Source organism: Oncorhynchus gorbuscha, linkage group LG04, assembly GCF_021184085.1.
Source record: "Oncorhynchus gorbuscha isolate QuinsamMale2020 ecotype Even-year linkage group LG04, OgorEven_v1.0, whole genome shotgun sequence".
NCBI lineage: Eukaryota > Metazoa > Chordata > Actinopteri > Salmoniformes > Salmonidae > Oncorhynchus > Oncorhynchus gorbuscha.
Window position 1 is genome coordinate 23,245,476 of NC_060176.1, and position 26,306 is coordinate 23,271,781.

Here is a 26,306-nt window from a genome sequence, read left to right on the forward strand (position 1 = left end):
GAGCGTTAGCTCTGCTAGACAAGGTAAAGTGCCTCAAAAGAGGGAGGAGTAACTATCCCAGTAACAATCCTCTCTGGGGTATTACCAGGGGTTCTTGAGTTCACCCAGTGCAAATCTAGGCTTGTTATGGTAGGGGAGAGTGGGCTAAGTTGAGACAAAGGGGTAAGTTGAGCCACCATACACAACTTTAATAATTTGACCAAATATTTTAGGAAGAGGTCATAATTTCATGGAGTCATGGAAAAAGTGGTAAACAAGTTAGGTCCAAATAACGGATTCTTACCAAGTCAAATTAATTTGGTGTGTTAGACGCTTCAAGTAGTACATTTTAAGATTGTTCTATACACCAGTTGGGGTCTCTATAAGTGTGAATATGAGGTCCTAATCCTTGTGGCTTTGTGGGCTAATATAGTCAAAATGTTTGCCTTGGGGTAAGTTGAGCTAATGCTTGAGCCAAAATCAAGTTGAGCAAATGTAAGTATTTTCATTACAGGCGTAATGCAAGGCATTATCGTTGGGATATGAGGTAACAACAGGGCCTGACCTATGATGATTTGTAGACAGCTTAACTTACCCTGTCCCTTGGCTCAACTTACCCCGTCCCTGGGGTAAGTTTGGCCAAGATACCACTTTTTTAGGATAAGCTTTGTTTTCAAAACTGTAATATTTACATGATTTCGGATTATTTACAGGGATACACAACATCCTAAAATATATGTAGATATTTTTGTTAAAAATAATACACCTGACCCCCTAGTATGACTAAGAGTACTGTACCTGGGGCTGGTGCAGGATCGCTCCCTGTACATCACCCCTCCCCCACAGGTCCTGGAACAGTCCGACCACTCCAACCATCCTGACCACTGACCGTTAACAGCTCTCGGACCGTGGTCACCATACTTCACACACTGGCCTCGCCGACACCACTGTTGAGAGAGAGAGAGAGAGAGAGAGAGAGAGAGAGAGAGAGAGAGAGAGAGAGAGAGAGAGAGAGAGAGAGAGAGAGAGAGAGAGAGAGAGAGAGAGAGAGAGAGAGAGAGAGAGAGAGAGAGAGAGAGAGAGAGAGAGAGAGAGAGAGAGAGAGAGAGAGAGAGAGATGGGGGCGGGGTGGAGAGGAAAAAGTTGAGTTAGTATCGGTGGTAGGATCTTTGGCTTGCCCCAGTGCTGAGGTTCCTGGTTTGGGTGAATGCCCAGCACCACACCTGGAGACCTAGGCCTGTCTGAGCCAAACCACACACTCACACACATCACCACCTTTCTTCCTCTCCCAATATCATCTTTCACTGTGGAAAAAGAATAGGAGCCTTGTGTCCTTATGGGACATTTAACAATGTACAAAACGCTCCTGCAGGTGTGTGCATATGTGGATTTGTGAGTGAACCTGTCTTTTGTCCTTGGGCATTTGTGTACGCGTCCCTGTGTGTTTTTACGTCTGTGTGTGTTTGAAAGTGTGTTACGCTGAATGATAATGTTAGAGGGAAATCCCTGTCTCCTCCCATCCCGTTCACGATGGGCAACATTGCCATGGAAACAGATGGTACACTTACCATGTCAGTCCCACAGCTGGTGCCCTCGGCAGCGGGCATGAACTTGGTCTCACACCGGTGACCTGTCCTGTGGCACCACAGTGACTTACAGATGTCCTGCCGAGTGACCGGAAACACCAAACAGTGAGTCCAGCATCTGCCTCCTCTCATCAGAACACCACCAACATCCCACTGCCATGGTTACACGCAATAATCCCCCATTTCCAAAAAACCTGTCAAAACCAATCATTGTATTCCCTGAAACACGCTATTCATGTATCTTTTATTTCTTCCCACAATGCAGTATGTATGGAGAGATGAGGCATTGGGAGCCAGGCAGTGGACCTGTGCCACGCTGGCGTGCCGCCCGATTGCATCTGGCAGACAGCTAGCGAGACCGGGGTTGTGAGAGAGCTGGTCCCCCCCGTTCTAATCTAACTCTGCAGCAGACTGACTGAGCTAGTGTGCCACGGCCAGCCGTAAGAGCAGAGCACGCGGCTAATTAGCTCTCCTCTGCACCGTGCGAAACGGCCGCAGAATCCCAACAGGGGGAAGAAACACGGGGAGGCAAACATCCCAAATCCTTGTTAATTAAGATGTAGAGTCACCTACGTCGAGGTTCAGGAGACGGGTTCAAACTTAGGGCTGGGGTTCAGGAGAACACAAAAGGTTGTATGGGGGGATACACAATGGAGCAGGCTATACCATGAGCACTAATCCTACAGATGGACTGGCGTGGATGTTGATTTCCCACACACAACCTCCTTTTCTTGACCCGTTCCTTATTCATGCTGGATTTGCATGTCAATGCATGTCTTGTTGAATGTATTATAGTGGAAGCTTAAGGAGGCCCATTCCCTTAGGGTTGTGTTCAAGTCTGTTGGACCCGTTTTGAATACTGTAATGGGAGATTAAATATGACTGTTTTAGACATAGAATGGTTTGTCCCAGAAAGATCATGCAAATTAAATAATACTGGTTTTAAACCCTGCCTAGTTTTCCCAGTAGCACACTTGTCAGACAGTTTCATGCAACCCAGTAAGAATGTGCCTTATCAGTGTCAGCTACCTTGACAAAGTCCAGGTTGCAGAGTTTAGCCTTGGAGCCAAACTGCCACTTGCACTGTGTGTCAGCATCATAGAGCTGACCTGGGAGCTGCTCTGGGTATTTATACTGCCCAATCTGCCTGGGCTCATCCACCAGACATGATGCTTGAGCTGTTCTGTGGAATAAAACCAAGAAAACAATCAGACAGGGACCTAGAATGATAGACTCCTAAACACAAACAGGTGCAGGAGAGAACCACACATCATTACATGCATGGCAGCCATATCAGTTGTCAATATATAAGGCTTACCCAAGGAAGCGGCTGAGGTATTGGCGACTGCAGGCAGACCAGGAGAAGACCCCGTTATTTCCTGCCAGGGTTGGAGACATGATGTTTCCTTCAGCTTTCCGACAAGGATTCCCCTCTCCATCATGGATCATCCCAAAACTGCCAGAGAGACAGATCATTGAGAGAGAGAGAGAGAGAGAGAGAGAGAGAGAGAGAGAGAGAGAGAGAGAGAGAGAGAGAGAGAGAGAGAGAGAGAGAGAGAGAGAGAGAGAGAGAGAGAGAGAGAGAGAGAGAGAGAGAGAGTTTTTTTTTATCAAACTCGTTAAGCTCCATGGAGTGCGATGGGTCACACATTGCCTCACGCTTGTTTTAGAAACAGATGTGTTATAGCCAGGCATGTGTTGATACAGCATTAAGGTCTACCCTCCTACGGAACAGTACATAGCTGAGGTTCACTAGTCTGTAAAAGACGACGTCATCTATTTAGAAATGACATGCCCTCAATTTGTCAGTGATTAATGGTATTTGGCCTGGAAGTGGTTTTCATCTGTACAATGTGCAAATTCTGGGAATGATTCCTATTAATTTGACCAAATGTGATTATGAAAATTACAGGAATTCTGACATGTTACCGGCTCGGCGTATCGAAGGAACAGGTTCTTTCCCGTTTGTGTTGAGAGAGTGCCAAGCAGACAAAGGGCTTCACCATAATAATTCAATCTCAAATGTCAAATATAAACTGCCTCTTATCTCGATGGAAACGTGTAAACACATACAGAGCATACCCATCGCCTGTGGCACTTCATATGGTTTCACACATTGTACATTTACATTACATTTAAGTCATTTAGCAGATGCTCTTATCCAGAGCGACTTACAAATTGGTGCATTCACCTTATGACATCGAGTGGAACAGTCACTTTACAATAGTGCATCTAAATCTTAAAGGGGGGGGGGGGGAGAGAGGGATTACTTATCCTATCCTAGGTATTCCTTAAAGAGGTGGGGTTTCAGGTGTCTCCGGAAGGTGGTGATTGACTCCGCTGTCCTGGCGTCGTGAGGGAGTTTGTTCCACCATTGGGGGGCCAGAGCAGCGAACAGTTTTGACTGGGCTGAGCGGGAGCTGTACTTCCTCAGTGGTAGGGAGGCGAGCAGGCCAGAGGTGGATGAACGCAGTGCCCTTATTTGGGTGTAGGGCCTGATCAGAGCCTGGAGGTACTGAGGTGCCGTTCCCCTCACAGCTCCGTAGGCAAGCACCATGTCGTGGAGAAGATGAAGTGTTTTGCGTAATGCGATTGTTTCAGTCCGTATTCTTTGCATCTTTGATGTAGCACTGTAGATTGAAGCAGTCCCTTTTACAACTAAGCACGACTTTCTATAAAAACTAAGCCTGCATGCATTTGTTAGGACTAATGTCCCACGAATGCCCTGCTGTATAGTAACACGTTCATCACCTCTGCACTAGGTGTTCTCCTGTTCTCCTAAAAATGCATGGGGGTCTATTCTGCTGCATGTGAAGGTAAAGCTAATGGCTAGTGCTAATTGCGAGGGCATTGGTGGACTTACTTGTGGCCTGATTCATGAGCGATGGTGAAAGCTAAGCCCAGTCCTGTGTCTTCATTAATCGTACAGCTCCGGTATTTACTACACATTCCACTTATAGGAGCAAAACCTGCAGAGATAAGCAGAGCAAGAAGAAGGAGAGGAGGAAATGTCAAATAGTATTGCGAGGGAGATATCAGGCTCAAATATGTATTCAAACAAAGCTACTATGTCGATCTACAAAAACCATCAGACAACATAACTGTTCTGGGAAAAGGAAGGCCGCAGGCAGTGTTACACGACAAACTTATTTTCAATACAAGCATTACTATTGCCAACCTAAAAAATGCAAATCCCGCTATTAGAGGGAGCAAAGACTGCTGTTACATGGCAATAAAGGCAGTCTTTACAGTTTAAATGGTCCACGGAGAGCATGAACGCTATGGATTGTAGCAAGAAAGCTGTGGGCTGTGTTACAAAGAGCATATTTAAATCAAAGCCCCGCTTGCTCCTCACACTGTACGTCCCAAAGTACATACTTGTGGTTTAGGGCCGTTGAGATGAATTAATTATAGTTGGCTGATGCTTCAGTTTTAACTGATCTGACAATGCTGCCAATCGTTCACACTATTGAAGAGAAGAATAGAACGGGATGGGTGTAAGATGTGTGTGTGTGGGTGGGTGCATGTGTGTGCGTGCGTGCATGTATGCATGGACATACTTGTGTGTATGTGTGTGTGAGTGAGTTTTTACAAGGGTGTATTTAGTGCAGGAGAAATCCCCTGCCGGAGGGAGTCCAGGCAGAGCATGCAGGATCCCGCCCACCCTGGAAGTGACCCCATGATCTCTGGTGCTGTCTAATCCCCCAGCAGCACCATTACTAAGGGATCTAATCTCCAACAGTCCCCTCAGGAGCCCTGGCTGACCTACTTCACCCCCGCCCCCGCCCCCACCCCTACCAACCCCTCCACCCACCCCCCCTTACCCAGGGTGTCACAGGGCTCGTTCTTCCAAGAGCAGATGTCCAGGCCGGTGAGGAGCACGGCATGGTCGTGGCGCTTACCGATCAGGCCCGACTGCCACTGGCAGAAACTGTTGAGAGACTGGTCAGCGTGGTGGTTGATGGACAGGCCAAGCTGGGGAAGAGACAGAGCGGAAGAGATCAGAAGGGGAGACTGGAGAATTCATGACGTTGGGGAGACTGGTGATTTTTTTGTCAGGCACTCAGATCAATGTGACTCACTGGATCTTGCTCTAGAAGAAGCAGGCTGACCACCACAATGTTGATATCAGTTCCGATGGTGCCGTCTTTGAAAAGGCTGGAAACCTGAAACAAAACCAACCCAGATTGCCAGTTGTAGCTTAAAATGTTGGTTAAAATGAATCGTTGCTTAACATTTTGTGTGAAGTAAATACAGAAATCATGACATTCATTGCTTGTCAAGGCCAGGGTTTTTGCTTAAGGATAAAATCTACTTTGGGATATGTTACATAACTGATGACTGACTGACTGGTGTCCCTCCCCTGCTCACCATGTTCATAACAGTGAGGACGTAGGTGGTGACGTTCTCTCTGCCGTGTTTCTCCAGCATCTTCCTGTCTGCCACCACCAGCGTTTCCACATTCAGGGTCCCCACCTTGTTAGACGTGACGGGTGATCGCTTCCCCCTACCTGGGAGCTCAAACTCATCAGGCATGACGAGACGATCCTCAGCAGGGGGCTTGGGAGTGTCTGCAGAGATATGGTAGACAGATAGAGGGCAGGTAGGGAGGGATAGAGATATGGAGAGAGAGAAAGAGGAGACAGGGGGAGAAATGCTTTGGAAAGGAGCTCAAATGACAGCTCCTCCTTTTTCCTGGACATTTCCCTGATAAGAGCAAGGGGCCGGCAGAGCGTTGAAAGAGCAGGAAATATTCAAAGTCATTCACTCCTCATGCTGCTTCTGAGTTTTAATTTCAATGAAGGCCAGCTACTTTATACCCCTGTGCAATCTGAGCACTATATTTCTTTCAAAATACATTATACACATTACATCATAAACCATCAGTAGTGGAACATTTGAACATGTTGACCTTCATTTTTGTTATTTGTCATTGTACTGTTATCGTTCTGTTCCTGTGATGAAACTACAAAGCATGTCTCTCTACCATCTTTACTACCACTGTCCTGTACACACAGTCCCACGTGACTGTACTGTGTTTTTCTCATGTGAGCGGATCAAAGGCAGTCATAATAATAAGGAAGTTCCCTTACATACATTGCTTGCGGCGTCCACAGAAGTGTTGTCTCTGCAGCTTCCCGTGCTGGTAGTCGTGGTGATGCTGGTGATGGTGCTGTAGATATGGGTTGTCAGGTTGGGAGCTGTGGACAGACCTCTGGCCACCGTGGACTTTGTGTTCAGCCGAGCGTTTGTAGACCACGTGTGGGTGGTGTCCACTCGGGGAGGTGTAGTTGTGCTCTGCAGCTAGGTGCTGGGGCAAGGGGGCGATGAAGTACTCATCATCAGACATCCGGATCAGACCTGACTGAAGAGCACAGATACCCCTGGGCCTTAGATTTATTCATCAACATTAAACATTCCTCATGGTGGATGAAGACGAGAGCCGGATGAGTAATAAGTCATGTAGATTGTCATGTGTTAAGGAATGGCGTAAGTAAGAGGTCTGTCAGCAGTTCTTAGATAAGGCCTGAAGGGACATAAAAATAGAGAGGAGTCATGTCAAACCAGACACAGACACAAGAAACCCTGGGACAAGGTGGTGTCTCCATAGGTCAGGCTCCCATAGGAATGTGACTTACTGTCTGTCAGGATGATAACACAGGCTACAAGAGGTAGTCTGGGACAGCTGTTCCTCAACATAGGATTCCTTACCCAGAAGGTTAGTGGGTTCTGAGACAATCTAGAACCAACTCTTGCACTGTAAAGGGGTTGCTGTGAATTTGACAGTAACTTACAGGCAGCTCAGTGGCAAGTACAATTATGTATTTCATATCACAGTACACCTACTGTAATATAAATACGGTATCAAAGAAAGTACTGTGTAATTACACACAGTACAATACTGTAGAATTGACTGTATTATACTGTACAAAAGTCAATGCTGCATTAGTCAGAATGAATGAATGGATACATTTAATTCATTGAGGAGTTTTATTTTACCGTATTTTACTGTATTTACAAGGAATTGGTAAAAGCAGGTTGGTGGTGAGGTAAAGTATTTACACATCACAACATATTTATGCATATTTGGTGTTTTAGATCACTTGCACTTCTAGAGGCCTTAACAAAGTCTTTCAAACTGGCAGCTACAGGGCAAAACAGACCAAAAGGACATGGCAAACCACAACACCACAACCGTTTAAGGTTCAAGACTTGCTGCCATTCCAATCTTTAAAATTAATGGCACACTATAACCACATAGGAGTTCAGTTTGTACAGCATTCTCACTCATGGGTGAAACAAATATAGCCTCTAAACAAGGCACGCCTCAAAATATGTTAATGAGCCATAAACAACAATTCTATGCGCCCAAAATGTTTTTGGCGTATGGTACCCAAAAGTGAAAACATGAAGTAGACCAAACTTTTTGGTCCTTTAAAAACCTGCTTTAAGTAAAAAAATATTGTGGGCTATAAGCTTGGAAAATAAATACATGTGACTCTGAATGACAACATAATGATGTTTGTTTCCAACATTAGCGCTGTTTTCCTAAAGATAAATATGCTTTGTGTTTTGTTTCTTTGTCACAATAATAACCGGTATTGTGATACTTGTATCGTCCAGGCCCTAGTATTCTAGGAACAGTACCATTCTACTGTTGATAATACCCCACATTACTGTATAAATTACAGTCTTCAGTTACAGTGTAGTTTACTTCTCAAACACATCCGTAAAGAAAAACTGCTGCGTACAAAACCTAAGTACTGGCAGTCGCCATGGATACAGCAGTCAGTGAAAAAATATATAAAGTAGCATGACGCAAGAGCTTTATATATGATAGTGCAGTCAGAGTGTAACTGGTAAAAGGTTGCAAACTAGTTGTGTTTCAAATGCTTGCAGGTCAACAGAAACAACAACTCAAAAACTCAAAGTGAAAAAAAGTCCCTTTGAACAGACCTCTGCCAAAAACTGCTCTTTAACTAACAAGCTTTTCATGTAAAGGATTCCAATACACTCCAAAGAAAGGAATAAAGTGTTGAGACAACCTCTTGGAGACTGCCTGTAAAAACACAGTCAGGCGGGAGGCCATTAATCTTCAACTTCAGCGTGGTCCTGTTATCGGAGCTAGCACTGGAGGGGACTGAATCAATTTGATTAGCGAAAAGAGCTGAAACACAGCGCTATTCACTTTCCCTTCACATGTTAGAGGAGGGCTACGATGTATGAGATAGCCTCTCTATGGAACCCTATCAGCAAGCCAACCACTGATTGAAAAGATCCAATATTAGCTCTTTGTCATCTGCCGAGGCAGATAGCTAGGCTTTTCTTCAACACCCCCTGTGTGTGTGTGTGTGTGTGTGTGTGTGTGTGTGTGTGTGTGTGTGTGTGTGTGTGTGTGTGTGTGTGTGTGTGTGTGTGTGTGTGTGTGTGTGTGTGTGTGTGTGTGTGTGTGTGTGTGTGTGTGTGTGTGTGTGTGTGTGTGTGTGTGTGTGGTTTGATGATTACATGGAACAATAGGGAGGTGGAGAGAGGGGTTGATGTTCAAGTCAAAAGTAAAAATATAATTTCATAAATTAGGCAATCACAGAACATAAGGCAACAAGCTACTGTAACACCTCTGAAAATGCATTTCACTACCTCACTAGTCAGCTTTCTGTCTATGGGCCGTGTTCAACTGCCTCAGCACCAAGTCTTACATTTGGCAATCCATTGCAATATGATTCATCTTTGAAAGTTTGACATATTGATACAGAGCACTTTCCAATGAATAAAACATTTATAATACATATAATACAACTGTAGAATCCTTATTTATACCATTACTGTCACGCCTTGGTTATTGTATCTTGTGTTTTTGTTATATGTTTGGGTAGGCCAGGGTGTGACATGGGTTTATATGTTGTATTTCGTATTGGGGTTTGTATTAATTGGGAGTGTGTATTATTAGGGGTGTGTCTAGTTAGGCTTGGCTGCCTGAGGCGATTCCTAATTGGAGTCAGCTGATTCTCGTTGTCTCGGATTGGGAACCGTATTTAGGCAGCCTGAGTGCGCGTTGTATTTCGTGGGTGATTGTACCTGTCTCTGTGTTAGTCACCAGATAGGCTGTAATTAGTTTCACTCGTTTGTTGTTTTGTATTCTCAGTTATTTCATGTACAGCATTTTCTTCATTAAAAGTCATGAGTAACCTACACGCTGCATTTCGGTCTGACTCTCTTCAAAGAACAGACAAAGTTCATTACAGAATCACCCACCATTCACAGACCGAGCAGCGTGTGAACTGGCAGGAGCTAAAGGAGGACGCTATGGACGGCAGAAGCAGGGATTATACGACGTGGGAAGAAATCGACAGGTGGGCGGCCGACCCAGAGCGAGTGCAGGAGCCCGCCTGGGATTCCCTACAGCAATGCGAAGAGGGCTATACACGTATGGAATCGAGAAGGAAAGCATTGCTATACAGAGCGAAAACCCAAGGTAAAGGGGGAAAGAGCAGAGAGAGAGTGGCTGAGTCAGAGAATAGACCTGAGCCTACTCTCCCTGTTAATCGTGAAGAGCAGTTGCAATGGGAGAGACTGCATCATTTGGAGATTTGGACATGGGAGGAGGAATTAGACGGTCAAGGACCCTGGGAGCAGCCGGGAGAATATCGCCGTCCCAAGGAGGAAATAGAGGCAGCTAAAGCGGAGAGGCGCATGTATGAGGAGGCAGCACGGCGACGCGGTTGGAAACCGGAAAGGGAGAATAGTTATGCCAGGTAGGAAACCTGCGCATACTCCCTGTGCTCACCGTTGGGCTAGAGAGACCGGGCAGGCACCGTGTTATGCTATGGAGCGCACGGTGTTTCCAGTGCGGGTGCAGAGCCAGCTGCGACACATACCAGCCCTTCCTACTGGCCGGGCTAGAGTGGGCATCGAGCCAGGTAAGCTTGGGCAGGCTCGGTGCTCAAGAGCTCCAGTGCGCCTGCACGGTCCGGTCTATCCAGAGCCACCTCTACACACCAGTCCTCCGGTAGCAGCTCCCCGCACCAGGCTTCCTGTGCGTGCCTCGCGCCAGTACCACCAGTTCCAGCACCACGCACCAGGCCTCCAGTGCGCCTCGCCTGTTCAGCGCAGCCAGTGCTTTTCTCCCCTCCTGCGCTGCCGGAGTCTCCCGCTTGTTTAGCGCAACCAGAGCAGTTCTCTTCTCCTGCGCTATCGGAGTCTCCCGCCTGTTTAGCGCAGCCAGAGCCTTTCTCCTCTCTTGCGCTACCGGAGTCTCCTGTCTGTCCAGCGCCACCAGTGCTACCAGTCGGCCCAGCGCGTCCAGTGCGCCTCGCCTGTTCAGCGCAGCCAGAGCTTTTCTCCTCTCCTGCACTGTTGGAGTCTCCCGCCTGTTCAGCTCAGCCAGAGCCTTTCTCCTCACCTGCGCTGCCGGAGTCTCCTGTCTGCCCAGCGCCGCCAGTCGGCCCAGCGTCACCAGTCTGCCAGGATCCGCCAGAAGTGCCTGTCTGCCAGGATCCGCCAGAAGTGCCAGTCTGCCAAGATCTTCTAGATCGGCCAGACAACCTGAATCATCCAGGTCCACTAGCCAGCCAGGATTTACCGGAGCCTACTACCTGCCTGAGCTTCCTCTCAGTACTGAGCTTCCTTTCAGTACTAGGCTTCCTCTCTGTACTGGGCTCCCTCTCAGTACCGGGCTTCCCCTCAGTACTGGGCTGCTTCGGTCCCGGGCTGCCCCTCTGTCTCGAGATGCCCCTCTGTCCCGAGCTGCCCCTCTGTCCCGAGCTGCCCCTCTGTCCCGAGATGCCCCTCTGTCCCGAGCTGCTCCTCTGTCCCGAGCTGCTCCTCTGTCCCGAGCTGCCCCTCTGTCCCGAGCTGCCCCTCTGTCCCGAGCTGCCCCTCTATCCCGAGCTGCCCCTCTGTCCCGAGCTGCCCCTCTGTCCCGAGCTGCCCCTCGGTCCCGAGCTGCCACTCAGTTATGTGGGGATCAGGGTGAGGACTATTATGCCATGGTCGGCGGAGAAGGTGGATTATCCTAGGACGCGAAGGGGGGGGAACTAGGACATTTATGGAGTGGGGTCCACGTCCCGAGCCAGAACCGCCACCATGGACAGACGCCCACCCGGACCCTCCCTATGCTCTTGAGGTGCGTCCCGGAGTCCGCACCTTAGGGGGGGGTTCTGTCACGCCTTGGTCATTGTATCTTGTGTTTTTGTTATATGTTTGGGTAGGCCAGGGTGTGACATGGGTTTATATGTTGTATTTCGTATTGGGGTTTGTATTAATTGGGAGTGTGTATTATTAGGGGTGTGTCTAGTTAGGCTTGGCTGCCTGAGGCGATTCCTAATTGGAGTCAGCTGATTCTCGTTGTCTCGGATTGGGAACCGTATTTAGGCAGCCTGAGTGCGCGTTGTATTTCGTGGGTGTTTGTACCTGTCTCTGTGTTAGTCACCAGATAGGCTGTAATTAGTTTCACTCGTTTGTTGTTTTGTATTCTCAGTTATTTCATGTACAGCATTTTCTTCATTAAAAGTCATGAGTAACCTACACGCTGCATTTCGGTCTGACTCTCTTCAAACAGCAGACAAACAACATTACAATTACATTATATGGAAGTGTAAAATATTATTTCAAACATCACCACAGGCAGACAGTTTCCTTTATACTCAAAAGTTATAGTTCATATAAGGAAATCAGTCAATTGAAATAAATGTATTAGGCCCTAATCTTCGGATTTCATATGACTGGGAATACAGATATACAGTACATCTGTTGGTGACAGATACCTTAAAATAAAAGGTAGAGGAGTGGTTCAGAAAATCAGTCAGTATCTGGTGTGACCACCATTTGCCTCATGCAACGCGACACATCTCTTTCACATAGAGTTGATCAGGCTGTTGATTGTGGCCTGTGGGGTGTTGTCCTAATCCTATTCAATAGCTGTGCAAAGTTGCTGGATATTGGCATGAACTGGAACATGGTGTCCAGAGCATCCCAAACATGCTCAATGGGTGACATGTCTGGTGAGTATACAGGCCATGGAAGAACTGGGACATTTTCAGCTTCCAGGAATCGTGTACAGATCCTTGCAACATGGGGCTGTGCATTACCATGCTGAATTATGAGGTGATGGTGGCAGATGAATGGGATGACAATGGGCCTCAAGATCTCGTCACGGCATCTCTGTACATTCAAATTGGCATCAATAAAATACAATTGTGTTCGTTGTCCGTAGCTTATGCCTACCATTACCATTACCCCACCCCCACCATGGGGCACTCTGTTCACAATGTTGACATCATCATACCGCTAGTCCACACAACCTCATACATGTGGTCTGCGGTTGTGAAGCCGGTTGGACGTACTGACAAATTCTCTAAAATGCCATTGGAGGCGGATTATTAAACATTAAATGATCTGGCAACAGCTCTGGTGGACATTCCTGCAGTCAGCATGCGAAATGCACACTCCCTCAAAACTTGAGACATCTGTGGCATTGTGACAAAACTGCACATTTTAGAGTGTCCTTTCATTGTCCCCAGCACAGGTGCACTTGTGTAATGATCATACTGCTTAATAATCAGCTTCTTGATATGCCACACCTGTCAGGTGGATGGATTATCTTGGCAAAGGATAAATGCTCACTAACAGGGATCTTTACAAATTTGGGAAGAACATTTGAGGAAAGATAAGCTTTTTGTGCATATGGAACATTTCTGGGATATTTTACTTCAGCTCATGAAACATGGGACCAACACTTTAAATGATGCATCTATATTTTTGTTCAGTGTATTTTTGGTTGGTTATAGTTGAGCAATTGTAATGCATTTGCAACAGCCCCCCAGCTTAAGGTTTGCAATATAAGACTAGAACAGAGTTACCATTAATCTGGCAGCAACGACCGCATCCAAGATGTTCTGGAAGAGTTCACTGCGCTGTGCTAGCTGAGCGTGCATTTATCTCAGTACGTGAAACGTGTCGTGTTGCTGTAGAATGAAGAAGCAGTGGTTTGGTTTATTTCGCCTGGCAGGGCTACCAGACAGACAGACAGACAGACAGGCTGATAAACACCCTGGCCTCTGACAGACCATCCGTTCACTGCTGTGGCTGTTCATGTCAGCAGGTTCAGACAGCGTCAGACAGCACTGGGTAGCGGCGTGTATCCACTTGGCCTCATCCACAGTGAGTTACAAAGGGAGGAATAATGATGAAATGGACTCGATAAGCATTGGCAGACTAGAGAAGAAAAAGATGTATTTTCTTTTGGTCAGCACTACTATATTATTATGCATTGCCTGATCATTTGTTTATGTGATTGCATGAGACAGAGAAAGAACTGAGTGAAGAAAGGTGAACGCAGCCATTTAATTGTTGTTTGGTTTCCCCAAACCTCTGTCCTTTCTCCCATTTGATGACCAAGTTAAGCAGTTCATTCCACTCTCTGACCATGTCTGAGATCCATCACTAAGAGTGCTGAACCTCACAAATTCTGTCTGGCCATGGAATGCCATCTAATCTCACCTCCTACTCTCCAAATCCAGCCCAAATAGCTGTGCATTGTCATCCACACCCCTCACACCCCATGACCCCTGTCCATTTTCTATGCGTGACACCCACCTCCCCCTTCGCCCTCCTGATCCACATTTCCCCAGACTAGCAGGTGGCAAAGTAAACATAGGCGCACAAAGGGGGAGCCATGCAGAAGCTCTTGTTGTGAAAACAGTGGCGAGCCATGGCAGACTGCCACCATGCACAGGCATCCGCTCCCTGACTCCCACCTCCTGGGACAGGACAGAGGTACAACAGGGGCACTCTGGGGAGGCAAAGTCCACCATAACCCCATCCATCCCTCTTCTCCCAGGAACTGACAGAACCACCAAACCACCTCGTATCACTCATTCCTCCCCCGATGAGGATCAAAAGGCCATGTGAGTAACCCAGAGGCTCTTTTCAAATTTGGTTCTGTTTCTCCCATGATAGTAATGGGCAGTAATGGCATCGGGCGTCCGTCGATGTCTGTCATCCTCGTTCTCTGTGTTGCTCCAGTGCTTTGTTGAGGCAGAGTGATTTCTCTTTGCGACTGATGGGTTTCAATCGAAAGGGGGTTTACACTAAATGCAGTGACGTCTATTTTGGCCGAGCCACGGGGTACCTTGTGTGCCTTGCCTTCCTGTGTCTCACATTTTCCTCCTCTTCCTCTAATGTGACCTCGGCAGAGCCCCACATGCCTTCAAACACTGTGTCCAGACAGAGAGAGGATAACAGTATGACATGTCTTCACCACAGCTGGGCAGCCAGAACAGCCAGGACCCCTCCTTATGAACCAGCCCTAGCTAGCCCCCGACACAGGCCATAATCTAGGAGTAGACCGCATGAGGACAGAGAGCAGGGAGACACTGACAAACTTGGGGAGGATACACAACGCTATACTGGACTTAGAAACCCTTCCACTTCCTTAATAGCCAAAAGACTTGAGTGTAACCCGCACTGTCATTTCATTACACTTTTCCACTGCACTGTAAAGATCTGGCAGCCTGGTCAGTCTGGTGCCTGCTCCAGCCCTTTGAACTGACGAGTTTAGGGATCTCACCAACTAACTCTCAACAAACTGTCAAGCAACATAGGCCTATGCATGGATATATGGATGCTATTTGTATAAATCTCTGCTATGCATTACATCAATAAAGATAATGTTTTCTGCTCATTTTTGCAGTGGTGACAGTAGTCCTTCATCCCAGATGAGCCCATTTTTAACATTTGCATATGTTTTGTGAAGCTACCCTGAACCAAATCTGACAGCGACCAAATTACTCACACAGACTGAAACTGTAAAAGGAGGAGACAAAGTACCTCTTCCAGGTTCCAACCCCTATCTGTGTAAATCTATTAGCATATTAGCCTGGAATCTCGCTAGCCACTTCCTGTTGTGATGTGCCTGCTCCCCTTTAACCCACAACAAACGTTAACCAACACCCTGGAGGAAATCCACTGTTAGCTAGCTAGCGCTTCCCATTGTCTGCCAAGCCCCCACACCACCTCACACTCAATTATCACACATGTATTCCATTTGTCTCAGAAACATACCAAACTTTACTGTAAAATATCTATCAACATCTTCCAGCAGTTAGCATATGGAGGTGCCTATGCTTGATAATGGGAGGAAATTGATTCCATCTGTCGGGATGTGGTGCGTCTCTCTTCTTGTTCTGCCTGAACTGTATGTCTGTGAGAGTCCTGAGAAGACTAGAAGAACTGATAGATGAAATGTAAAAGTAGAACCCTGGAGGGACAACTTGAAAACAAAACATAAGCATACTAGTAGCCATAAAATATCACTAATATCAGATACTGATGGTAATATCAGGTGATATCAGGTATATACCTCAATGTACTGTATTATTTCCGGCATAACATTTAATACATGTTTTGCTATGTATAGTAACATGCTGTTAAATGGATGTTATTCATGACAACATATATCCTCTGAAAGGTACTTGAGATTTATGGAATTTCACAGGGAGCAAAGAGACACCAGGTCCTGAGACTTCAAGTAATATTGATGTGGCAGACCTCTGGTGATTTCCTTAAATGTACACTTGTAAGAGTTACACAGATTAGAGGGAGATGTCCTCTGTTAAACACCAGTCTATTTCTCCTCAGACCTGCAGACATCAGACGACCCCCCCCCCCACCACCACCACCACCGTTCTCAGTTTACAGCATAACATGCACATGGTTACTCTGAGGAGACAGTTTTCCGAACCCAACGGTCTATGTTGTTGGGAATTAGCAAATACACCAATGGTCTCAGAGGACTTTCCTATGGAAGCTATTACAACACGACTTTTCTTTTTGCTTTCATGTGGTTTTTCCGAGGCCTGTGACTACACACATGTAACCTTATACATTTCGACCATGCGTGTCTTCAGTGTAAGTGCGAGACCCAATTTATAGCTCGTTCCTTAGGATCTGTTGCGGGGGAAAACGTAATTAGCTTGTCTTTGTGTAAACTGTAGCTGCTTTTAAGGCTCCCAACCATGACATTATATTTTAAATTAGTAAGTGCTTACATGCTGTTAAAGACTGGGAGAGAGATGTGTGAGAAACCCAAACCCAGTGATTATAAAGCTCTAAAACACATCTGCACTCCAGCTCAGCGTTACATGTGACCACAGTGTCGGCGAAAGCAGACCAGAGCATCCACATCACTCAGTGTCTGTCAGCTATGGTAAAAGGATACAGGCCATTATCAGTCCAAAATACAGCCCTCGTCTGTGTGAGCGGCCTATGTCTCCGTGTCTATCATTCGACCTGGCCCATAATGATTTGAGTTTCCCTCAGCGTTAGCCTAGAGCATTCCACAGAGTGTGTGGCGTCACTAATTGCCTTTAAAGAGCATAGACACCCACTGAGCAGCCCTTGTTCTCCAAATAAAGCACAGGTGGGCCTGGAAACACCGTGGCTAATGATGTTATAGAGTCCCCTTATCAGCTGAATCGAAATGGGCAAGGTTCACCTCATTTTCCTGTCAGCCCAGTTGGGACCAAGCAACTTCCTCTGACAGTGGATGATGACTCAGCAGGTGGCCAAATTGGGAAGTCCACTATTTCAGGCAGTCAGTCCCTCCCAAACTCACCAGAGGTCAGAAATAGAGAAAAGGAAAGGATATGAGGGGGAAAGAGAAATTGAAGTAAATATGGGATATACTGTATATGGTTCTGTGTTCAATTTAAGCCAACATCTTTACTGTTTCCATTGCTTCCAGTACTCTGCCCTGAACCTCGGAGACGGTCACTAGCCAGCTACCATCAAGTACTCCACCCTGCACCTTAAGAGACTTTTGCCCTATGCACAGTCATTGAACACCAGTCACTTTAATAATATTTCCATACTGTTTTACCCACTTTATATGTACATACTGTATTCTAGACATGGCTTATCCTATATAGCTGAATGAGGACCTTCTTATTGATGAATGTGTTTTTTTAATGAATGTGTTTTTCTTTCTACTTGCATATTGTATTTATATTTTGATGTGTGTATTCTGTCATTTCTGTCATTCAAGGCTCATCTGTAAAAGAGACCTTGGTCTCAGTATGACTCCCTGATCAAATAAAACTTAGATAAATAAAGAATCTACTGCTATACACACACACCTTTTCTATTCACATACTGTCCATACTGTCTATACCCACCATTCACATACATACGTATGGATCATTTATATTCCGGACTCAGGAAGCTAATTTCCTGCAATTCTATCCATTTTGCTATGGGGTTGTGTACTGTGCATTTAAATACTGTGTTCTCGACATAGCTCATACTAATATTTCTACTACTGTACATTGCATTTTAGTTACACTGTTTATGCACACAGCATATGTATTTATATACTGGATTCTTGACATAGCTCACTCTAATATATCTACTGCTGTACATATCATTCCTAGGATATCCCTTGTGTACATTTATCCAGTGTAGATAGGTGTAGGTTGCATTTGGATTACTGTTACATTGCTATTTGGGTTGTTAATTGGATTCGTTACAACATTTCTAAATTTCTTTATTTTTTTACTTTTTGGATTATGCGTGTATTGTTTTGTATTGCTACGTATTGCTTCACTGTTGGAGCTAGAAACACCAGCATTTAGCTGCACCTGTGATAACATCTGCAATATCTGCAACCAATAAATGTTGATTTGGTCTGTTCTGCAACCATGTTCGTGCACATCTTATTTACAGAGAGAAATTGTTCACTAAAGCAGCCATACAGGTCAAAACGCTATCCTCATTTAACGACAAGCCAGAACCGTTGTCGGACAATAACTTATTGTCTAACAAAAGGGGCACTGCATCTATTGTGCTGACACAGACGGGTCGAGGAATATGTATGGATTCTGCTTTGTGAAGTGACGACCACTTCAACGCTCCTCATTCGTCTTGTGTGAGAAACCCGAGCACAATGCCTGTGACAAGAGCAGAATGGCAAGCTCCTGGCTCCCTCTCCTACTGGCATCTAGCGGTGGGCACTACATCACTGTCACCACGGAGACCACCAGGGAATCTCCCTCCGCAGCGCTCACAACATGACCGGCTCACGTCGTATGTGGCATAACAGCCTATGAGTTATGAGTGGGACTAGGGAGCCAGACTAACTACAGAGTTCCAACAGACGTTCCAATTTGTCCAGTCCTCTTATGAAAATGGACAAGTACAAATGCCCAAAGTCCTACCTGAGAATTCCTCATCATGTGTCAGACTCAGCCCTACGCCCTGTACGCCCTGCATCCATATGGAGCCCATTGTGGGGAGATGGAGCCCATGGGACACTGAGCAGAGAGAGTTGTGGTTTACAGTAGGTCATATGAGGTGCTGAGAAAGAACTGAGCATCAGCCATCTTGTTTATTTCAGGCCTGTGCACAACATTTCTCTACAGAGAAAAGTTCACTCCAGAACAATCATTTATGGCGACTACATCACCTATAACTCATGTTTAGTAATATATATGTAGGACTATAATTCAGATTTTTTTTAAATTTCCCACTAAACCGGTTATATGACAGATACCACACCACGGGAAGAGAATGAGTGTCTTTTTTTTCTCCACACAGTGGAACGTCCTACGACTTACACCTTGTTGAGACAGTCAAATGTGCATGTCTGCTGACGTGTTTCCTTTCCTCAGATCATTGTTAAAGGATATCACAACTGTCCCTGCAATAAGACCCTGAGCAAAATAAACAGTCTCCTTTGAGGTGTCTGAGAGCAACAAGCTGGGGAATGAGAGGAGAAAAAAGGAAAAGGGGAGGTTTGTGTTCACACTCATCCCCTAGTACATGGGGGTCATTAAAAAGACCCCTAGTACACATCAAAACAGACTCAATTACCTCCCTAATTAGAACCGGTCTACAACTCTACAGGGGTTGTGGGAAAAGAATACACCTAGCCCTCCCAGCCTCGTTTCGAAAATAAAGAAGAACAACAAAAACCTGTTCTCAGAATATATGTGGTTACCTAAGAGAGAGTGACCTGCTTTAATACCACAGGAAACACTGAAAAGAGAGATGTCTCAGAGAGACCACGTTTACATGCCCACAGTATTCCGGATTGTAGCTCATATCCCGCTTTTGGTCATATCCCGTTCCGGGTATCCCTGTATCTGTAAATAAACAGAATATTCCTAATTGAAGTTACTATGGGTTAAATGGAATAATAACTGCAATCTGAACACTGACTGTCGGCCTATAACCTCTCACATGGAGAGTAATATAATATTAACTCTAGCAGAATTATGCATTTCTTGCAGTAACATTATATAACAAATGTTAATTTTGTCTCGGAACAGGAGTGGAGAAATATGATTTCTTTCTTTCAGCATCTCTTGAGAAAATGTGAATGCATGCGTAACGTGTTATCTTTGACACTTTTATGCAAGCAGACTATTTCAACCACATAAAATATGCCCCCTAGATGAACTTGAAGTCTTATCAGAAACGTGTTTCATCGTTTTCTCAGCTAGCACTTAAAACCTTCGAGGTGTGGCTGCAACTGTATAGACTAAAGAGACATGCATCCTAACGTGGAAGAGGGGGCTTGGGAAAGGTCATGGCTGAGTTTGTCATGGTCAGACACGCTTAGCCAGAGAACCGGAATCCGCTGAAGGGGCAATCTAATGGCTCAACAGCCAGACAATATAGCTGGCCCACACACCAATGATCCCGCCGTCCAATATGATAGTAAATGACATATTAATGAAGGTCTCAGAGAGTGCATCCAAGCCTACTGTTCTTGTTGAGCTCAGCTCAGCTCTTGGGGTCTGGTCCTTGTGAGGAAGGGCTGGCTCTGTCACCCAGTGTACTGAGTGGTGACCTGGGGAGGACAGCAGAGCTCTAATTTATCCCTCCCTGCATTCACAGAGGAATGGGAGAGCAGCTTTGAACTTGCACTACAGAGGAACTGAGGCCAGCACGACCCTGAAAGAGGGAGCGACTGAGGTCAACCACCGTGACCTCTGGACCAGAGAATGCAGGCAGAGAACTCCTGTGTGCAACCAGCAATACCTGTACAATTATTTATTTTTTTAACTGATGCCTTCAAGTCATTTGAGGTCAGCAGAAAAGAGAAAAAGAGAAAATACTTTCGACACACAAAGGAAGTACATGTCCTTCTCATGAGGAGTGTAATTAAAAACACCATGTTAAATTATTCAGGGTTGACTAAGCAAATCCCCTATCCCCGGTCTGAATACAGAGTCTGCCTGTTCTTGATTTAAAAACAGAATCCCCCTCCATCTGCTGGGGCATGATGCAACCAAACAGTAGTTAAGAGGACCAGCGTGGGCGGACTGTGGAGGCCGGGGCTTCTCTGACCGGCCGTCTGTCTGTGTGCCAGCAGTGGAGACCTACACTACCACAAAGAGGGCCTCCATCGGCCCATAGAGAGAGCAACCATCCTCCCTCGGAGCGCCACTCTAAACTCGGAATTAACATTCTTCTTGCAGAAAAAAAATCTAGCTCTCACCCAAACAGGCTGCCAGTGATCCTCTGTTTCCAGGCAAAAGAAGCTGCTGAGGATCAACGGGGATGAATGGGTCCTCATTTGTACTTAATCCAAAGCTCCTCGTGAAGGGGAGATGACATGTGGGGTTAAACTCCTCCAGGCTATGCACTCTTTCAGTGCAACAGACAGACCTTCTTTCTTGTGCATTTTCCTCTCTTCCCCTTTATTCAGTTTTAATGTACTACTGTAAAAGTAGGTCTTTTAATGTGGCTCTCCCTCCCATCCATCTGAAATCTAAAAGTAGAAGCACATTTTAAGAAACGATAGACTAAGTGAATTTCTGATGGCCCTCGGGTCATCCTTGGGAAGAGAAAAAAGGATAACTGGGGAGGAGAAAAACTGGGGAGGAGTAAAAACAGATCAAAGAGTCCTTCCAGTCTATTCAAATGTGTCTGCTCCCAAATTACATTGTGTCCTTGCACAGTTTTAAAAATAATGGGTCACTGCTGTTTAATTGTGGAGAAACTACTACTAATGAAAAGAACAATACAAAGATTAGCACTGCCAGCCAAGCGGCTGAAACTTCACTCAGGGTTTAATTGCACTGAACAAGGGAGATGGGGAAGCAGGGCAAACAAGGGACAAAAGAGCAAGGAGCAAAGGAGGTAGAGGCTATTGGCAAAAAATAAAGGCATGTTTTATGGAGGCCTAGTGTCCGGGGTGGGACATGTGATCTGCTTGTCCGCCTAAGGGAGGAAATAGTGAGAGAGACACTAAGGCCAGCAACTTAAAAAAAAAAAACAGAACTGTCTCTTTTCCACTCTCCTCCCTTCTCCCCCCCCCCTCTCTTTCTCACTCCCACACACACACACCCCTCTCTCCCTCTCTCTTCCTCACACACAGAAACAGAAACACACTCTTTTTCTCTTTCATTGCTTACTTTGCATAACATAAAAGGTGGTTTGACACAAGGTGTAATCCATGACAAATCTAAATCACGAGAGAAAAAAAACAGGTGTATGTTTTCTGACGCAGGGTAAGATTTAACGACTCAAGGGGACACTTACCAAGCCAGAACATGTAGATATGGCTGCAGAGGAAGCTGTGAGGTTGCGTATGAATCCCTGATACAAGCAGTCCTGATGGGCTGGCTCCTGTGCCAATGTGGTGATGCCCTCTGTCCCCAGTACCTGTACTGTGAAGCCCTCTGCCACTACCATGGCAGGCTGTAAGTCCAGGTGCATGTCCCTCCCGAAGGCAGAGAGCCTGTAGTGTACAGGGCCCCCCATGGACGACAGGGACCTCTTATTCCGGCCTCGCCGCAGCATATCGTGGGACACATACCCACCCCGAGCATCCACCTCAATTGGCGTCACAAACATGTAATCTGGGGGAGAACCACAGAAAAGGTCACCACCAAACCCACATCCAATAAGTTAATCTTATTGGCACAAGCATTTGCACACATTTCAAGTCCCTCTAGTCTGTTTATACTGATCACTGTATAATTGGTCAAACAGTGTTATAATATTTAAGTGACTTATGAGGGGAGAATTTGATATCATACTGGCTTGTGTATTCGGGTCTTTCATAATCAAACCAAGTTTCAGATCCAAAAGTTGTAAACCTTATTCCACTATCATAGCCTATATTAATCTAATAAACAGTTATTCAATAAGAGCACAAAGACACCCATCATTTAGGAACAGTATCAGACGCCACGTAGGCCTAATAGGAACGCCCAGAAACAAATCCAAATATTTTTTTACAGTCACATCCACTCTCATTGGTAAATCAAAGAATGTAAATCATCTAAACTCTACCCGCCCCGTCGCCGGCTGCTCAAGGAGGAAACTGCCGCTTCTGCAGGGAATTCCTTCACCGGCAAACGCGCGTGGCTTAAATTTACCAGCCAAGAAGACGAGCGAGGCAGTATGCGCGCAAGGCACCATGAGCGCTTTACCTGGTGACTCATCGATAAACCTGACACAACACATACAAGTAATGCGTTTTATTCTTTCTGAACAGTAGCTTTGTTATTGTTTCATTCGAAAGGGTTGTAAAAGTTATAGACTGCTGCAGACTACAATGTTATTAGTAACCATTGTCCTATCAGTTATGGAGAGAAGTAAACAACCGGCCCGTGCAAAATACAAACCATGATTCAGTCCACTGGTGTCACTGGCAAAAGTGGACGAAACAGAGTAAATGGAATGTGAGCAGTAGATATGCAGCGTCTGCAAAACGACAGGTAGCAACAAGTTAATGGCACAACAAGCGCAACAGTGTACTGTAACAGGTAGCCTACTGCAATTGAAAAGTATATCTGGTGATACAGTTAATTGTCACCTGCCTTCAATGTGTTCCAGAACCACAGAGTGGATAAAATCTTCACTGATGTGCAGCTGACAAGTGGAATAGGCAAAGTCCATATCAAAAGAAAAAGGCAATCCATGTTGGCATGCAATATCCTCCTCTGTTACCTCCTCAAAAAACACTGAAGTAGTAACCTGTGGCAGCGGACAATGCAACTGTAAGACATTGCTGATTTCTTTAGGTGCCTTTTTACATGTAATCACGCCTAGTCCGCCGGGTCCATTTGGCTGTGCCTGGAGAGGTAAAGCGCACTCGTGCGTCTTTCTGAAACAGGTAGCAAATCGCCGGAGTGCTGACTGTGCTCTCTACAGTGAACAGTGACAGTCAGCTCCTGCAGACAGTAAGTAGCACCAGCGGGTGGAAACGGAGATGGGCCAATCAGCAAAGAGCATCATCTTCTCTGTTGTGCAGGAAAGCTCTTAACTATCTTTGGCTCAGTGTTGAGTTTAACAAATTCGTGCTCCCCGCACAACCCACCGGGCAAAAACAGGTTAAATCAACGTTGTTTCCACGTTGTTTCATTTCAACCCCCCCCCCAAAAAACAAAAATATATATATATATATATATATGTGATGATGTTGAATCATGTGGAAACTGATTGGATTTGCAAAAAGGCTTCATCATCAGGACATTCCGTATTTTTTTGTTGAATTGACCTATAAAGCTCTTCAATTAATATTGCAGGTCGATGCAAATTTCCAAATCAATGAAAATACAGAAAGTATTTGATTGGATGTAAATTGTGTAGCCTATAATTCAAGGTCAGCTTTTCATTCCACTTCTGGAGTTGTGTAAGAAATTGCCCACCTGACTGACCATTGTATGAAATCTAGGGCCCGAGTAGAGAGATTAATAAACTGTGTGTTATTATAGGCAAACCTTTCTAATCTACAACAGGTCATTCACGCAAAATGGTGAATTACGTGTAAACATGAATGGATCATTTTTTGCACATTTGGGGTTAGTCGTGCAGCCTAGTATGTTTTTTTTTCATTTAGCAGATGTGTCAGTGGCTTGGTCACTATCCCACCTTAGTCAAGAAGAGTATAGGCTAGTGACCAATACTAGCGACTGGGGCCCCTAAACGACCTTTTACGTCGTGTATGCCTGAAACCGGCCCTGTTAAACCCGTACTCTTGAAATTATGTTAGGGGCAACGTACGCTTCTAAACTGCGCGCAGTAGCCCAGAGACTGCCGCCCAGCTCCCCCCAGACTGCGGCGCAGAAGAAAACGGTATCAACCCATGCAGAGAAGCACGATATTGAACTTCACTCAATTTTCTAGTTTCCCCTGTTAGCTAACACTATCAACGTTCCCTTTACTGTATAAATTGTGATCGAATCAATGCAATATTAGCCACTTTCAATGCAACGTACCGAAACAAAACGAACTATGCAAGATTTAGTATGCAAAACTAACTGCAGGAGATGTTGTTGAAGCCAGAACGCATTGGACACGCACGACACAGCCCGTAATCTACACAGACCATTGCGGTATAACCAATCAGAGCTGCAGTAGGCCTATATGCAAATAGACTATTGCCATATATGGATCTGTGAAATGTACTTTTTTTTATCTGTGAAGTTAACTTTGAACTGGACTGTTGACACGAATGAGCGGTCATGAGTACATGGGCTTGTTTTGAGATCAAAGCAAGAGCTGCATGTAGCCACTTGCGCACATTTTGTTTGCTAATTAGTGAGTTATTGGCTCAGTTATAGATCATTTGAAGTCAGCAATAGGGGAGTGATTGCTTCCTACAAGAGCACAAAACGTGTACATTTATTTGAAACGTAAGTCAGGTAAAGAGCCTTTTTCTGTGTTAATGGGGCAGTGGTGTATTTGGAGACCGGCTTCAATAAGCTACGGTAAGTAGACCATAGGCAGAGGGTAGCATCATTTGTCTGATTCTCTGTAACAATGCTATGGGCATAATAATGTGTTTTATTTTGTAAAGTGGTTTCTTGCATCAAACAAGTTGATAAACAGCTTAATGTCAAGCCCTGCATGTTTTTTTTCTTCTCAAAAGTCTCATGGAATGTGGGCCTACATTGAACACCACACATTGGCGGCTACTGTAGGCTGAATGATATCACAGCAATTTCCATGTTATGGGATGCATTTCCTCCCTTGTTTTTGATAGTAGGCCACTCTGTGAAATGATTCAGAATCCGAATATTTGCCTATTCATGTGTTATAATATTTCTGTATCCGTGGGCTGTATGGGTAGGATGTTTTGCACTCATGACATGACGCAGTCTAGGCCAACCTGTAGCACACGGACACCTCAGCTGTAGCTACCCATTACCTCTCACTCCACCAACTTTTCACACTTTCACATCTGTGACCTGTGTCACAGCAAGCCCCCTGAGCTCCTGCCATGTCTGGGAGCTGACAGAGGACAGCTGCGACTGGTCCATCTTAAGGTGTAACCTACTTCTGCAGTTCTCTGTCTATAGCTTTTCAGTGCCATAATTATTTGGTATTATAGACAGTATTTACCATACGTTTGTGTATTATATTTTATGATTCTTATGGTTCTTAATCATTTATTGGGGCAGCAGGTAGCCTAGTGGTTAGAGCGTTGGACTTGTAACCGAAAGGTTGACAGATCAAATCCCGAGCTGACAACATAAAGATATGTCTCTCTGCCCATGAGCAAGGCATTTAACCCACTGTTCCTAGGCTGTCATTGAAAATAAGAATGTGTTCTTAATAACTGACTTGCCTAGTAAAATAAACAAAACTGTGTACTTTGCCAGTTTCTGAAATCATTTTAAAACATCTTGTTGCAGATATTGGAGTTAGGGTTAAAGTATAAAATACATATGATTTTGTTCACCTTACCAAAGTTCCAGTAAGTAAGTGACGAGATTGTGAAGGGTC

The 26,306-nt window shown here is 45.3% G+C and overlaps 1 protein-coding gene across 1 annotated transcript in view; it reads right to left on the minus strand.

Annotated features, from left to right (window-relative positions):
- LOC124033857 (A disintegrin and metalloproteinase with thrombospondin motifs 18-like) overlaps window positions 1–23,759 on the minus strand; it is a 50,046-nt gene extending 26,287 nt beyond the window's left edge. Inside the window, exons 1-12 of the mRNA XM_046346228.1 lie at window positions 23,396–23,759; window positions 23,201–23,279; window positions 22,110–22,429; window positions 6,663–6,930; window positions 5,937–6,136; window positions 5,648–5,731; window positions 5,390–5,540; window positions 4,429–4,534; window positions 2,884–3,021; window positions 2,595–2,748; window positions 1,548–1,643; window positions 778–926 (exon numbers count right to left, since the gene is read on the minus strand). Coding sequence (XP_046202184.1) covers window positions 778–926; window positions 1,548–1,643; window positions 2,595–2,748; window positions 2,884–3,021; window positions 4,429–4,534; window positions 5,390–5,540; window positions 5,648–5,731; window positions 5,937–6,136; window positions 6,663–6,930; window positions 22,110–22,429; window positions 23,201–23,279; window positions 23,396–23,497 — 1,847 coding nt within the window. The 5' untranslated portion in view covers window positions 23,498–23,759. The remainder of the gene's footprint in view (window positions 1–777; window positions 927–1,547; window positions 1,644–2,594; window positions 2,749–2,883; window positions 3,022–4,428; window positions 4,535–5,389; window positions 5,541–5,647; window positions 5,732–5,936; window positions 6,137–6,662; window positions 6,931–22,109; window positions 22,430–23,200; window positions 23,280–23,395) is intronic.
- Between the last annotated feature and the right edge of the window lie 2,547 nt (window positions 23,760–26,306).